Below are 15,536 nucleotides of genomic sequence, written 5' to 3'. Positions count from 1 at the left end.
CAATTCCCCCATCCAGACACTGACAAGAACCAGACCAGCTTGGCTTCAGCAAGGTAGTGGCCTCATGTGCTTTCAGGCCAGAGGGAGCTGATAAACTAGATTGGGGGGGGGAGTGTCTTCCACAGCTCCCCCCCCCGAGAACTAGCAACACTAGAATAAATTATGCCAAATTGTAAAAACTGCAAAATAAAAATAAAGTATGCCCCAATTACACCACTTGCATGATTTACAGTGCAATTTGGTGCACATTTAAGCCCCACTACATTCAATGAGATTTCCTCTCAGGTAAGTATGAATAGGATTGCAGCCCTAGAGACATATCGCACAGTTTTTCCTTAACGCAAAATGTGACTGATTTCAGGACAGAAATGTAAGCCCCTGCCTGGATCAGGACCAGGCTGAAAATCAAGAGAGCTGAGAACCAGGAATACGCTTTCCATGTGAAGAGACAGCTCTAGTCTCAAGTGCCTGAAACAGGTCATGGGCTAGAGGCTTGGATACCTTTGAGGCCTTGCACATGTCCAGGCATGAAGAACTCCATAGTCACTCCCGTTTGCTTATTCAGTTCTCTCGTCTCCATCATGTCTTCTCGATTCTTGAACCACTCCTTCACTTCCAGCACTTTAGTACCTTTTGAGGAGAAGTGAACAATCTGTAGCCATGGTGGCTTATGAGCTAGGCACTGATCCTTGGTGATGATGCAAAGCAAATTCAGAGCCTTTCCACACAATCAATCAGGGGTTTTTGCAACCTAAATCAGCATTTGCTACCAATTACTTATATTTATTTATTTATTGGCTTTATTAGACGCCCACCTGGCAGGTTGTCCCACCACTTTGGGCAACGTACAGTAAACACTCAATATAAAAACATATACACAGAAATTAAAATCACAACTGATAAAATCACAACTACAAAACCTGTGAAACCTAACCCACCTCAACAGCCTGATTGAAGAGCCATGCATCCTTGTGTGTGCTTTTGGTGCAAGATTGTGTTATATTCCCAGCAGGATAACCTGCCTTTTGTAATATGTGTCTCTATTGCTGTTAGGAGGACTGTTGAGAGTACTGTGACTGAGTGACAAGGACCTATTGGTTAGTATCTGTGTCATCATTAGGGCTGGGCAGCACAGCATCTCCATTCCCATCCTCTAGCATCTGTACCATTTTGTGAGAACCTATTTATTTTTATTTTTCAGTCCTCTTATGCGGTGGGGATTATAACTGACACCAAACTGATATTAAAATATGTGCACTCCCCCCACAACTGTATCACTCCATACTCCGTGTACTCTCCAGCAATTAGTTCTGTTGTGCATCAACACCTCAACTCCCTTGTGGATTTCACTAGAACGGCATCAGAAGCAGTTAGACCTTGCTTGCAGTAAATGAGGGGCAATAAAACATTGCAAGCTGAATGAATAGGCAGGCGTAAAAGATTACATTGCGAAGACCTGCTTTCCCCAACATGGTGTCCTCCAGAAGTTGGTGGACTTCAACTCCTATCACCTTAGCCAGGACTAGGCAACTCAGGCAACCTGCAGCAATGGCAAAAAGGTAGCTCAGCAGCAATGGGCAAATCTGTCAGTTTTCATTCTCTCAGTTATTCATTTTTCCAGTCTTCAATTCTCCATATTTCTGCAGACATTTGCTATTTTTAATTTTAAAAATCTCATGAAAATTAATTGGCATTTTAGTGCAATTTTCTCCTAATTAACAAATTTTTGTAAGCCGTTTTGACAAATGTACACATTTTTGCAAGCCATTTCCCCCAATTTTTGCACTTATTGTTTGCCTGGAGAACTGCACTACAAAATTCAAAGTGCAACTTTCTTGGGATAGCTGTGTTTTGCTTTGTGCATTGGTTTGAGAAGGTGCAGAGTAAGTAGTTTCTCATTAAAATGTAAACAAAATTGAATCTCTCCACCCTCCCCACTCAGTGGGGAAGCATCTGCTTCGCATGCAGACGGCCACAAGTTCAATCTGCAGCTTCTCCAGGTAGGGCTGGTTGAGACCCCTGCCGGAAATCCAGGAGAGCCTGCTTACAGTCTGGATCCTCATAGACGGTGAGGCGAGTGATCAACCCGCTGCCGTTCAGATACGGCGCCCATTTTTCCAGCTTGGCACTCTTATACTGAATCACCTTCACCCCTAGGGGACAGCGCGTCTCAAATTCTAGAAACAAAAAGATGAACGACATTGGCATTGGCCATATAAAGGGCATTTTAATTGTATGAAATGCTTTGCAAACCTGGAAATAATTATTAGAATAATCGAATAGAGTTGGAAGGAGCCTATAAGGTAGGGATGTGCTGGAATTCTGCCAAGTTCGGATTTGGTAACAAATTTTCCATTAATTCGCCTGTTCTCAGTCACTGAGGATTGGATTTTAATGTAGCAAATTCCAGCAGCTATTTTTGAAAATGAACTTTTTAAAAAAATCCACTTCTAAAACATCAATGGTAAGAATGATAATTTATCAATAAATTTAAAGATATTATTTTCTTCAAAACATCAATATTTCATCTATACATTTCAATATCAATACCAGTTTTTAAAAATAGTATTAATATTAATGTTTTTTCCAAGCGAGAAAAACACACGGATTAGTAAAAGCGGCAGCTAGTGGATAAAGAAAGAACTCGAATCAATGTTAGGTCGATAGAATGCTTGCGAACTGGCACCAGCCAATGGATCCCATCTGTACTATAAGGCCATCAAGTCCAACCCCCTGCTCAACGCAGGAATCCAAATCAAAGCATTCCTGACAGATGGCTGTCCTGCTGCCTCTTGAAGGCCTCCAGTGTTGGAGAGCCCACCATCTCCCTAGGGAATTGGTTCCATTCTCGTACCGCTCTAACAGTTAGGAAGTTTTTCCTGATGTTCAGCCAAAATCTGGCTTCCTGTGACTTGTACTGTATTATTCTGTGTCCTGCACTCTGGGACGATCGAGAAGAGATCCCAGCCCTCCTCTGTGTGACAACCTTTCATGTACTTGAAGAGTGCTAGCATATCTCCCCCCCAGACTTCTCTTCTCCAGGCTAAACATGCCCAGTTCTTTCAGTCTCTCCTCACAGGGCTTTGTTTCCAGTCCCCTGATCACCCTCATTGCCTTCCTCTGAACCTCTTCCGGTTTGTCTGCATCCTTCTTAAAGTGCGGGGTCCAGAACCGGATGCAGTATCATTATTTTACACTGAGTTAATTGAAGCTTTGTCAAGCAAGGTTTTCAATGACATGTCCGCTGTTGTCTATACACCCCCCCATCCAGAGTCTTGCATATGCAGGCGTTCCTCTTTGCTCCTGTGGAGGTTGCAGATCCACCCATTACAAAAATAAAAATGCACATACAGACAGACTCTCTCCATTGAAATGAATGGGGATTGCTTCCTGGGGTATGCAGGGGAGAATTCTATACACGTAGGGATGGATACAGCCATTGATCTGCCATCCATGCTACTGTCACATGTGTTTTGCCCAAACTTTGTTCCATCCCATTTATGTTTCATTATCTTTTTTTTTAATCCACATTAATTTTTTCAATTTACTACATTACTTACGGTTCTACATAAGATGGTAAAAAAGCTACTATTTACGTTTTAAACTCTTTTAGCTCTCCCAGATTCTGTGCATAGCACAATTGCGGCCCCGGCATTCCTCTAATTCACTTACCTGGTATTAGCAGTACCTACTTGTCCCCAGACACCAGCCCGGACATGACTGTAGCTTCTCTCAACCCCTCCACAGGGCTGGCCCAAAACATTCTGTTGCATGGGGCAAAGGACAAGATGCCCCACCACCATTCTGTGTACAGAAGCCAACTGGGCTGGCAGCTGAATCTTATTTCACAACATGCGAGAGGACAGGAGAGCGCTTGCTTAGGAGGTGCGGGGCAGGCCATGTACATACACAACTCTGCCTTCCAACATATTTCTGCTGCTCCTGGCCCCTTTATCAGCTGCTGGAGACGTCCACCTCTGCCTAATGGTAGGGCTGGTCCTCTGCCCCCATAGCCTTGTCCTCCTCTGTTTCTGTCCTGAACCCCAACTGCCCCCCTGCTCCTTCCCTTCCTCAGCCCATGAGCTCTGGAAAGTCACCTTCCTCAGAGCCCTGCAGGTCAAGAAAACCTGACCTCTGTCTTCCCCAAGCGCTTTCAGTCACAGGAAGAACAGGGAGAGGAGGAGGAGGAGGAGGAGGAGGACAAAGTCTCCATCTCAAATGGCCTCTTTCTCAAATGGTCCAGAAGCTGCGCCTGAAACGCTTACGAGCTGCATCTTTGGCTTCTGATGCACACTTTGGCCACTCACAATATACAGGTAAGGCGGCGATGGTGGGAAGAAGAGTACCTTTTGGAGTGATTTGGATCTGCTCCACCCAAGATGCGGGCATGTCAAAACCCTTTGGCTCCTCTTCTTTAATCTGTCAAGAGACCCAGGAGAAGGACCCATTAGGAGGCTGGATCCTGCTCTGCCTCTAAATAGCCAGTGTTATCTTTTTGATCTATGACTTTCTGGAAAGGTTTGCAAATCCATGGATTGCTTTGACAACTCCTTCATAACAGATGACAGTACAGAAAGAGATAGCAGGTGCGTTTTACACCTGTATCAAACAGGATGTAGCTGCATCCACAACAGAAGTTCTCAGACTGCAGTCTGTGGACTGCTGATGGTCTATGAGCTCCATTAGGTGGTCCATGGAAAGGTTGCAGAAGAGTTGAGAATAGTTCTGCTTGGTCCTGCACTTGATTATTTCTCTTGCCCTCCAACGATGGAGATAGAGGCTGTTTTGATCAGGGCCGGATTATCAAACCAGATAACAAAGTTCTGGCCTCCAGGCCATGCTTTTCATAATGCCATGCTGGTGCGAGATGGGATTTTCCATCACTTGCCAACCTCAGCTCTAAATGCAGAAGCTTGATAAATGGGGAACATGACTTGGAGGCTGAAATCGAGAAACATTATCCCTGACTTCGCAGGACTTTGCCCACCACAATTACAAAGCCAAGACTACAGTTATTAAAACAAAAGTTAGGTGTGTGCTTTAACTTGTAGAACAACAAAAAAGGCTTCTGTGTGGTCTGTCAAGACACCCCGCAATTTTCAAGTGACCCACTGGAGGGGGGGGGAAATGTTTGAGATCTATCACTGATCCACAATACAATCCTTAAGTGCTTTAACACCTTCCTCAAAGGAATCGTGAGACGCCTGCCCCCATCCCCACCTGAACTTGAGCTGGACCAAATGGGTTTGGGAAAAAACAACTGGTGCATCTTTCCACTACTGCTGAGGCAACGTTATGGGCCTGAGTGGTTCCTTAGTCTGGAGGGAGGCCTTGTCATGTGTAAGTATCTGTGCCAGTATCTGTGCTCTGGTGCTCTTGGCCTGACCGGAAGTACGTACAGGTGGGCCAGAAGTGGCTTTGTGCAGCTGCGGCATATCATTGGAAATGTTCTTGCCTCCCTCATCAAACTATAAAGCAGGAGGGTGGCAGTGGGGAAGGAGAGCAAGAGCACACCTGAGAGAGTGGCTTTGGCTTTTCCTCTCCCCGGAGTGCATTTAGCAGCAGAGGATCAAACGGAGCAGTGCAGGAGATCAGGAAAACTTTATTCTGAGGCTGGCTGACTCAGTGGCGAGCTGGGATGGCCAGACCTTGCTAGTGGCGGCTGGTGGGCTACGCGGGTGAGGTTGCGTTGCTCTCCTGGCTCCCCAACACCACGCTTCACTGCCAGTTAACAAGTGGGAGAGGGAGAGGGGCAAGGCAGAGGGCAGCTTGGCACGGCACAATGCCATGGCGGAGCAAATCCAACACTCCAACACTGTGCTTGCCCCGCGCTGAGCTTCCCGTTGCCTTGCACGCCCCACCACCCTGTCTCTCTCAGCAACGTGCAGCATTGGGATGCCGGAGATCAACCCAGCCCCACTTGCACAGACCTACCGGCCGCTAGGTGAGTGGTGGGAGTTAACTGGCGCAGAGTGGTGAGCTCTGCTCATGGCCGGAGTTCGATTCCAACGGAAGGAGGAAGTCGAATCTCCAGTAAAAGGGGTCAAGGTCCACTCAGCCTTCCATCCATCCATGGTCGGTAAAATGAGTACCCGGCACATGCTGGGGGGGGGTAAAGAAAGGCTGGGGAAGGAACTGGCAATCCCACCCCATATATACGGTCTGCCTAGGAAACGTCGCAAGACATCACCCTAAGAGTCGGAAACGACTCGCACTACAAATGCGGGGACACCTTTACCTTTTTATATGCAAGGGGGGGGCAGGTGTGTATAGAATGGAGAGCAGATGAAAGCTCAATGATGAGCTGAGTCTGGGATGTCCTTACACAGATACAAAGGCTGCCTGAGGTAAAAGGCAGGATTGGGGGCAATCTTAGGATTCTACCCCCCTTTGTCCCCCAAAAGACTTCTGTCGTAATGTAAATAGCTGTAGAGCAACCTTCTTCAACCTGGTGTCTTCCAGATGTTTTGGACTACAACTCCCAGAAGCCTTAGCCAGCAAAGGTTGGGGTTGCTGCAAATTGTAGTCCAAAACATCTGGAGGGCACCAGGTTGGGGAAGGCTGCTTCATGGCATGAGCCCGGTGAAGAAAACATCCTGTGAGGACTCTACTCTTGCACAGTCCATCAGCACAGCACTGAACACTCAGGCACTGACTGGTGCACAAAGAAATGGCTTGATCGCTTACCATATCTTCCACCTCATCCTCCCCGAGGTCCTCTTCCTCCTCCATTTCCGGGAGTGACAGGAGGGGCTTGTCAGAGCCGAGCAGCATGAATTCCCACCGCACAGGGTCCCCGAGGTCAAACTGGAGATCCTAGGAAAAGCAACAGTTGCCGATGGAATCAGGTCTTGGAGAGCCTTGCAAGAGTCCAGTCCGTTTGGAGACCCTGCCACCCTTGTGCCCCCAAAACAAAGCCTGAGTGACTTGACAATTAAAAGTAGGGGGAACTCATCCAGGGATGGGAGAGAAATTCAGCTTGGTTTTCATTTTAATTGCAAATCCACCTAATTTGCACTTCCTGAAGCAATACACACATGAAAACACGGCCATCCTTCAAAATGCATGGCCTCTGAATTTTGTAATGGAATTTGCTAACAAGAGAAGCGAATAAAATGTTTATTATTATGGGAAAGCACAAAAATGTGTATCTTAGTGAAAGTAACATGCAAAATGGTTTTCATTACGGAAATGGCTTGCAAAAATGTGTATGTTATTTATTTACTTATTTAAAATGTATATCCTGCTTTTCTCCATCTAGGTCTCAAAGCAGCATATAGTGATAAAATATGCAACGTACAAAATTTAAAACATAAATTAAACCTCAGAAATTTAAAACCTCAGAAAAATAAAACAAGAGCATGAGAAAACATTCAACATCAGAGAAGCATTCATGATGCAAAGCCCTCCTGAAATAAGATGGTTTTAACCAGGCACCTGAAATCCAGAAGGGATGATGCCTGCCTGACTACAAGTGGGAGGGAGTTCCACAGAGTTGGGCCCACAACACTGGGGCATGAGTCATGCTTCTGGTCCATGGGGAACCACTAATAGTGCTTCCACAGATATTAGACAAAAACATTTACCTAAATGTGGATATTAGGAGAAATGTGCATGAATACACAAATTATTGTGTAAATTTTTTTGTTTGCCTTTAATTGCAAACTATTGCAGAAATGGGGTGACCTGAACTTAAGAAAAGTGAGAAACTGAGAGCAGCTGAAATAGATTGATTCTTCCGTCCTTCAACTCAGCCTATAACATCAATTTGGGCTTTGCAGAAGTCAGTTGTCTCCCCTTGCCCCCCCCCGCCTTCTTAGTTTCTGCTAGAGTGTCCACTCAAGAAGCCAGAGCTGACGTTTCTGTAATACCTCTAGGTGGATCAGTCCACCCCAACCTCACATCCCATGCTTTCAGCAGCAATTCCCAACCTGGGTGCTGCAAGAGGGGCTGGTTCCTACCCCATGCAGTCGTGATATCTTGTTTCTCTCTGCCCATATATGGGCAGTGACATCACCCCCAACCGAAAGAGTAAAGGTGTACCAGCTGCCCCTGCTGCAGCTGATACATACAGGGGAATCCCAGAGGCATCCCCATTGCCCAGAACTAGGGATGTGCTAGAATTCTGCCCAATTTGGATTTGATACCGAACTTTTCATTAATGTGCTTATTTGCTGTCATTACAGATTGGATTTTTATGCTGTGATGTTCTGCAGGTTTTTTTGGAATATTGATAATATTGACATTTTATCGATATTTCCTTCCATTTATCAACATTTCCTTTCAAAATATTTCATTTTAAAATGTCAATATTAATATCAATATTTTTTCTGAGAGGAAAAAAGGGTCAGTAAAGGCAGCAGTTTGCAGACAAAAAATGAACTCAAATAGCCCATTAGGTTGACGGAATGCTTTGGAACCAGCACCGGCCAACGGATCCCATCCCTGCCAAGAACCCACAGTTTCATCCCAGGAGAAATGCAAATTTTGTGGGATAGCTCCATTTCGGTTCACATATCGTACTGGAAAGAGCGGATTAGGTAGGCTTGGATTCAAATGCAAACTGAGCCGTCTCCCATAATAATGCTGTTCCAGGACACCCCCATTATGATCTATGTGCCATCTTGACTTCAGACCAAAACCTGCCATGCGAGCTGCAGACCAACACCTCCTTCCCCTTTTCGCAGACCCCTTTCTCCGTTTTGTCTTCCCTCCACTTTCCTCGTCCTTCGCTCAAGGCTTCTTCTCGGCAGTTTAGGGGAAGAATGTGCAGAAGACAGAGCTCAGTTGGAGAGGAAGGTGCCTTGCGATGGATGCATGGAGGGCTCCAAGAGTTACACGGCCATTCCTCCTTGCCCCTCCCCAAGAAGTTTGTTCCCCTCTGACTGGCCGCTGTGGGAAATGCTGGACTAGAAAGGCCATCGGTCTGCCACAGAATGGCTCAGCTTATGGTTTCATCTATAGCCCTCGGTGTGTCTTCCAAGGATGCCCTCTGTGTAGACTAGGCAGCAAAACCATATTCTCAACAGAGAAGGGAAACTTCCGTTTGCTTACCCTGCACGCGTTCCAACAGTCCTGCATATTAACCCAGTAATTCCGGTGGTTCCAGACACTTTCAATACCAAGGAAATAATCGTCAGTGGTAGCATAGCTTTTTCCTGTAAAAGGGTCGATAAAGAAACTCTCCGGCACTTCACGCTTGCCTGAAAGAACCAGAACCCAGGCATGGACACGGAGACCATACAGGGGGTCTGGATGGGGCTTTTCAGCTTCCTGCGGCAGAGAGGAGCAATGATTATAAAGCAAGCACTTGTCCTTTCCCTTGCCTTCTCATTGGCCACGTTCGCACACAACACTAAGCCATGGTTTACATATGAGCAATCAAGCCATCATTTGTTTCTCCAAAACTTGGTTTGTTTTCCAAACCTTCTTGCTTTGGGCTGCTGTGGCTTAATGAGTGTTTGGGGTGGAGTGGCCAAACAAAGCCTGGTTAATTAAGCAAGGCTGTTGGGTTCAGACATAACAACAAACCATTGTAAAAGTAACCCAAGGTTTGTAAGCCAACAACAAATCATGGCTTCATATCATGGTTTGTTGTCAGAAAACAAACCATGGGGGTGGTATTTAACTAAGTCCTACTTACAGTAGACCTATTGAAACTAAGGAACCTAAGTTAGTCATGTCTATTACCTTATCTATAGATTATTATACACGAATAGCGTTTCCCAAACTGGTTCTTTTCAGATGTTGTTGAAGTACAACTGCTATCATACCTCACCACTGGCTACACTGGCGTGGTTGGCATGATGGAAGTTGTAGTTCACAAACTCTAGAGGGCACCAGCTTGGGGAAGGCTGCCTTATAAGACTGTGAGAACTGCCTGCCATAGCAAGTATTTATGGCAGGCAGTTAAGCAATTGTCAGTCATGTAGCCTATCTGCATCAATTTGAGACTTTGTTATATTAACATGTCATGTCCAGTTTCACTTTTGGGGGTTGAAAACAGCAATTTTCACAGAATAGCCATTTGTCCTGGAGAATGCTCGATGAGAATAATCCATATTTTTCATAAATGTTTGGTGCCACTATTTTCCCCTGGCTACCACTACTTTCTCTTTCCTGGATTACATAGCTGGTACATCCCAGCCAATCGGAGATCACAAAGGAAGTCCTGATGCTATGTAGCCATCAGTTTGTCTGCATGATGACATCACCTGATCGGGGAAGACATAGTGAATGGGATAATGTCTCAGTGCAATGTAGCCATCAAGCTTGGGTGCGCAGTTATGTCACTGCGGGCAAGTGAAGGCAATTCTGAGTAACAGCAAGTGAGGGGCAATGTAAATGTACACATCTTTTTTTCTTTTTTTGCGAAGTGTGGTTAAAAAAAAATCATTGGAAACGGGAGGAATGTCTGATGAAAATATTGTTCAAAAAGCCATGTGAGTAGCTTCAGCTCACAGGATACTTTCCAAGGGGCACTTCCCACATCCCAGACTGCATGCCTGCAGCAAGAGGGAGCTCCCAAGCCCTTGCTCACCGCTGTCCTTTCGTCCTGCTCCTTCCGTTGCTTCTCCTCAGCTGCCTGCACTATTGCCTCCTGCTTGGCTTCCTGACGCAGCTCGAATTTGCTACGGAGATCCCGCGGGGGCTTGATGGCGTACCTCTTGGGCTTCTGCTTTGTGGCCTCTACTGGGACCTGCACCCAACAAAGCAAAAACAAAGCTGTTCCAGTGGAGGCCTTTGCCGTTGGGGAAGAAGTGGGGCACAGCCTCTGCAGCCTCAAGCTGCCCTCACCTAGCCCCCCGCTGCCGCCTTGTTTACAGCCAGTCCAGGGGGTGGCCCTAGGTGCCAGTTTCCCTCTCCTTAGGCTGAGCTTTGCCCTTGTGGAACTCAGCAGGCAGGAGGATGGGACAAGGCGAGCATTAGCTGGCTCTGCCTAGGGATGGGCAGGAAATTCAATTCAGTTCTCGTTTAAAGCCAAATTTATCAAATCCACATTTTCCGAAACAATGCAAGAACTGGAACGCAGCCATCCTGAGAAATTTGCACTTACCCGAATGTTGCGACGCAGTTCTTCACCTAAGCAATGTTTGCAAAAATGTGTGTATGAGGGGAAAGTGTGTGTAAAAATGAAAATATGAAAATGCAATATATGATGAGAAATTGCTTGCAAAAATGTGTACATTGGTCAAAACTGCATACAAAAATATGTTGATTAGGAGAAGTTCTCACTAAAATGCTGGAGAATTTTCATGAGGATTGTTTTTTTAAAAAATGCAAATTGCTGCAGAAATGTGGAGAACCAAATTGAAGATTGGAACAATGAGAAAGAGAGAGAACCGAAAGGGACAGATCCTTCCATCGCTGGCTCTGCCTATAGGTGGCTTTCACACCACCTAATGTTGGCCTCTTTGCCTCCTGTCCTACCAGTCCCAAAGGGCGCCAGCCTGATATACCATCCCTGATATATATTCGCTGTATTTCTGCACTGGCCTCCATCCAGTAGAATACCACATTCTGTCTATCTTGCAATTTACTGAACTGCCGTTAAATAGAGGATGCCTGTGAACAGTCAGGAGGCAAGGGCTGTGTATGTGTGTTAATTTGGCAGTCTTTTGCACCCTGGCAGTACAGGGGGAGCTGCTTAATGCAGTTCAAACTAGCAATCCATGAATGAGGCAGAGGCAGGGATGTACAATAACAGAGCTTCCCATACTATAAGCAAGAGGCCCACCGTATAATCCAGTTGTGGTATAGTGGTTAGAGTGTTAGACTTAGACTGGGGAACCTGGGTTCAAATTATTGCTCACCTGGCTGTTGCAGCCACAGTTGCTCAGCCTCACCTACCTCGCAGGGTTGTTGGGCAGGCAACAGGAAGGAAGAACCATGTGTGCTGCCCTGAGGTCTTTGGAGGAAAGGCAGAATTTTTTTAAAAGAGTAAGCAGTTGCTTAGAATCCCAAGGTCAACATTGCTTATTGTAAGCTGATTTAGGAACTTTTGGGGCTAAAATGTTTGGGGGAGGGGCCCCAGGCCTACCACTGGCTGTAAGAAACTCCTCCTTTTCAGCAGGGAAACCAGAAGCCGTGCAGCGTAACACAGAGACTGGACACTGGAAGAGACCTCACCCTCAGAAGCTCCTAGAACCACTACAGTCATTGGACCATTTGTGCAATAAATATAAAGAGAGCTTAAGCTTGCTGGATTAGTGTAGACTGCATGAAAGATATTATGAGCTTGCTCTTATAAAAACTATTTATAAATGTTTATTAACTATTATATTATAGTTATTACATAGCCCTGCATGCAGTATGCAACATAACGTCTTCTTACATAATGTGCAATATTCAGCATTTATACATTTTCAAATAGGATTTTAGAATATATATATAGTGAAAGTATAAGTGAGACATGTAAGTAGCCTGGATTATTTTTGCATTTGCATGTAATATACAGTATTTATATGCTTTTATGTAATTCTTTAGATATGTCTAAGAATGCACCGTTGAAATGCAAGAATGTATACAGAAATTATTAAAAAAGAACATAACAAGAACCTGCTGAATCAGGGCGATGGCCCATCTAGTCCAACACCCTGTTCTCACAGTGTCTACAATAAACCTAAAAAAAAATAAAAGAAAAAGAAATGCACAAAAATAACAGACGTATGTAATAGAGAGATAAATTCTGCCAGTCCACCATCCCTTCCTCTGCCACAAAACCTAGGATTTCCCTTATGCCTTTTTAAATTATGCCTTTGCTGCCCCCTAGTGGCCATTGTTGGGAGAGTATCAGTAAAGCTTCCTCAAGTCACAGTCTGTGGCAAAGGAATCAACTGAAGTTTTGCCTCTCAAATTCCCCACCACCCTTTCCCCCCCCCGATCCTAACCCCTGCCACTCTGCTTAGCTCCAAACACGCCCACAGCTCTCACCTGTTTTGATTTTTGCAAGAGTGGGCACACCTCCCTGGACTCGTCCATCATGCATATCTCCCGGGTGGCATAGCCGTTCACGCAGTAGGCATCATAACCCGCGCCAATCAGCAGAGAGCACAAGAGGACACTGAAGTCAAAACAGTTCCCCCGCTGGTATCTCAGGATTGTAGTCGGGGAGTACAAGTAACCGGGCTGCATGGACGAAAGGCCACGTTGTCAGCAAAATCCCCCAAACCCCACTTCTTCCGGCAGCCCAAACAGTCAAGAAGAGGGTTGGGAACAGAGGAAGCTGCCTTAGACAGAATCAGACCATTGGTCCATTTAGCTCAGTATTGTCTTCACTGACTGGCAGCGGCTCGCCAGGGTTTCAGGCAGGAGCCTTTCTTCTGCCTTCCTTGGGATAGAACCTGGGACCTTTTGCATGCAAGGCAGCTGCTCTATGGCTGAGCTAGGGCCCCTTTCCCTGAGGCTTGGGGAGCAGAATTTAAGAGCTTTCATCCTGGGTTAAAACCAACGTTAGGGGTGGTCCAAAATCCAAACTGATAAAAGAGGAATTCAAAAAAAATTCCACCCACCTCAAAATCTACAACTTCTTGTCAGGTTTATCACAAGATCATGTAAACAGTTACACACACCTCAGCAGAGTAACCAGTGGGAGAAGCACCTGGGCAGGGGTGCCATTGTGCTGCTTTGAGTGATGCTGTCGTGCCTCCAGGCTCCATCCAGGGCACAGGCCGGGGAGCGACAGGAACAGAGTGCAGATATTGCTCGCATCCTCAGGGCGAGCCTCAAATAGGAACTGCTGCTCTCTCTCAATTGCTAGCTGCACCATCCGTGCATACTAATAAAAACTGCATGCAAAATGTGTTAAGAGAAATTCTCACTAAAATTCTGATGATGTTTCATGAGATTTTTTAAAGAATATCTATCACTAATTGCAAGAGAAATTTGGGGAACTGAATTTAAGACTGGAAAAATCAGAAACGGAGACTGACCGATTCATCCTCCCGATCTCCATCTGCAGCGGCGGGGTGGGTGGGTGGAGTGCAGCATGGGATGTTCTGATGAAAAATGACACACTCACCTAATTTTTTTAGAAGACCCAGACATGGTTGCTACTGACATATTTACTATGGTCTCTCATTGGGCCCTAACCAGCCTCCTGAATTGTTCTTTGCGTTGGCTCGTCTTGTGAAATGCCTCAGTGGACACACACACACACACACACACACACACACACACGGACACGGACACACACACGGACACGGACACACACACACACACACGGGTGCTACTGAAAAAAGGCAGGTGAGGAAAAAGCGAGTGCACAAAGCCCCTGTCTCTTACCGGGGTGATTGGAGACAGAAGAGGCTCCATGGTGAGATAGTCGGCCACAAAGCGGGCGCAGCCATCCCAGTTGTACAACTCTGAGTGAGGGAGCAGAGTCGGGCGCACTGTCGTGCTCACAAATTTCTGCAACAAAACAGCATCAGTTTGTGAATGTATCAGGGAAGTACAAATCTGTACCCAAGGCAGGAGTCTCGGCTTGAGCACATGATCCTGCACACACAGTTGTGTGGATTTTTCACTTTTGAAAATCCCAGCTTTTAAAAAAATTGTGTTTCTGCATTCTAGTTCTCATGAGTATTAGTTAAACATGTTACTGGCTCTTTTCAGGAAAATAAACCCCTTCTTTTGGGGTGAGTATAACAGACTCTGCACAATGCTTAAGCTCATACCTGTTTGGAATTTACTCTTTGTGCAAATGATATACAAATTATGCTAATTGCATGTAAACATCCAGTCCTTGAAAATCAGCTGCATTTGTAGCTTCAAAGTGATGTTTCCAGACCTTCTATCCATGCAAGCAGATGCAGCCTGGAGGATCCTCATATCAAGTGTTGCACAAGCAGATCTGAGCTCTCCCTCTGCCTCACAAGCTGCACCAGTACTCAGGAGACCTGAGGTGGTATTCACCACTAGTCCTGCTCAGAGTAGACCCATTAGGGTTAATGGACATGACTCACAGGTTCATTAATTTCAAAGAGCACAATCCAACTCACCTTTCCACTGGGCTGGAGTGAGTTGGATGCTGTGGATTCTTGACTGTGCTGGCAGACTCCGGCTGTGCCGGGCTCTGCCGGCAGCAGGCCTCCACCGTGGCTGAGCGGATGGAGGGCCAGCAGAAGCCCTGAAAATGGGGTGTTCTGGGGGTGTGGTGGGGAATGGGGGGACTTACGCGAGATCCTCCTCGCGTTCAGAGCCCTCCTCGAGGTCTCACTCCACCCAGAAACTCTGCCAGCCAAAAGGCTGGCGCAGTCAAAACATTTCCATGTGGCCTATGGGGAGCGCTTACTCCCTGGGAGGCCTGTTCGTGGGAGCTGTTCCCTGCTGACTCGCGCATGCAGCTCGTAAGAGAGCCAGTGTTCAGCCGGGAGTGGCAGCTCCTGAGCAGGAGGAGGGTCCTGTGGAGCTTTCCGCCGGCTCCTCCTCCGCCGGCCCCCCAGCATTGGGATTGCTCTGCCTGTTGAATAGCAACCCTATGCCCTCAATCAAATCTTTATTTACAGTCCACTGACCACAAATACAGAACATAATAT

General features: G+C 46.2%; 1 protein-coding gene across 5 annotated transcripts in view; it reads right to left on the bottom strand.

The window, feature by feature from the left end:
* The window catches only part of DRC7 (dynein regulatory complex subunit 7), a 50,085-nt gene that overhangs the window by 15,258 nt on the left and 19,291 nt on the right, over nucleotides 1-15,536 (bottom strand). For 4 of the 5 annotated variants that reach the window (XM_061593726.1, XM_061593727.1, XM_061593728.1 and 1 more), the window contains 8 exons: nucleotides 14,284-14,409; nucleotides 12,934-13,128; nucleotides 10,541-10,699; nucleotides 9,055-9,273; nucleotides 6,688-6,816; nucleotides 4,347-4,419; nucleotides 2,049-2,177; nucleotides 502-630 (listed from right to left, as the gene is read on the bottom strand). In XM_061593726.1, the coding sequence (XP_061449710.1) occupies nucleotides 502-630; nucleotides 2,049-2,177; nucleotides 4,347-4,419; nucleotides 6,688-6,816; nucleotides 9,055-9,273; nucleotides 10,541-10,699; nucleotides 12,934-13,128; nucleotides 14,284-14,409 (1,159 nt within the window). The remainder of the gene's footprint in view (nucleotides 1-501; nucleotides 631-2,048; nucleotides 2,178-4,346; nucleotides 4,420-6,687; nucleotides 6,817-9,054; nucleotides 9,274-10,540; nucleotides 10,700-12,933; nucleotides 13,129-14,283; nucleotides 14,410-15,536) is intronic. The other variant, XM_061593729.1, reaches the window with a different exon arrangement.

The sequence above is a fragment of the Rhineura floridana genome, chromosome 13, assembly GCF_030035675.1.
Source record: "Rhineura floridana isolate rRhiFlo1 chromosome 13, rRhiFlo1.hap2, whole genome shotgun sequence".
NCBI lineage: Eukaryota > Metazoa > Chordata > Lepidosauria > Squamata > Rhineuridae > Rhineura > Rhineura floridana.
This window is presented reverse-complemented; position numbering and strand designations above follow the sequence as displayed.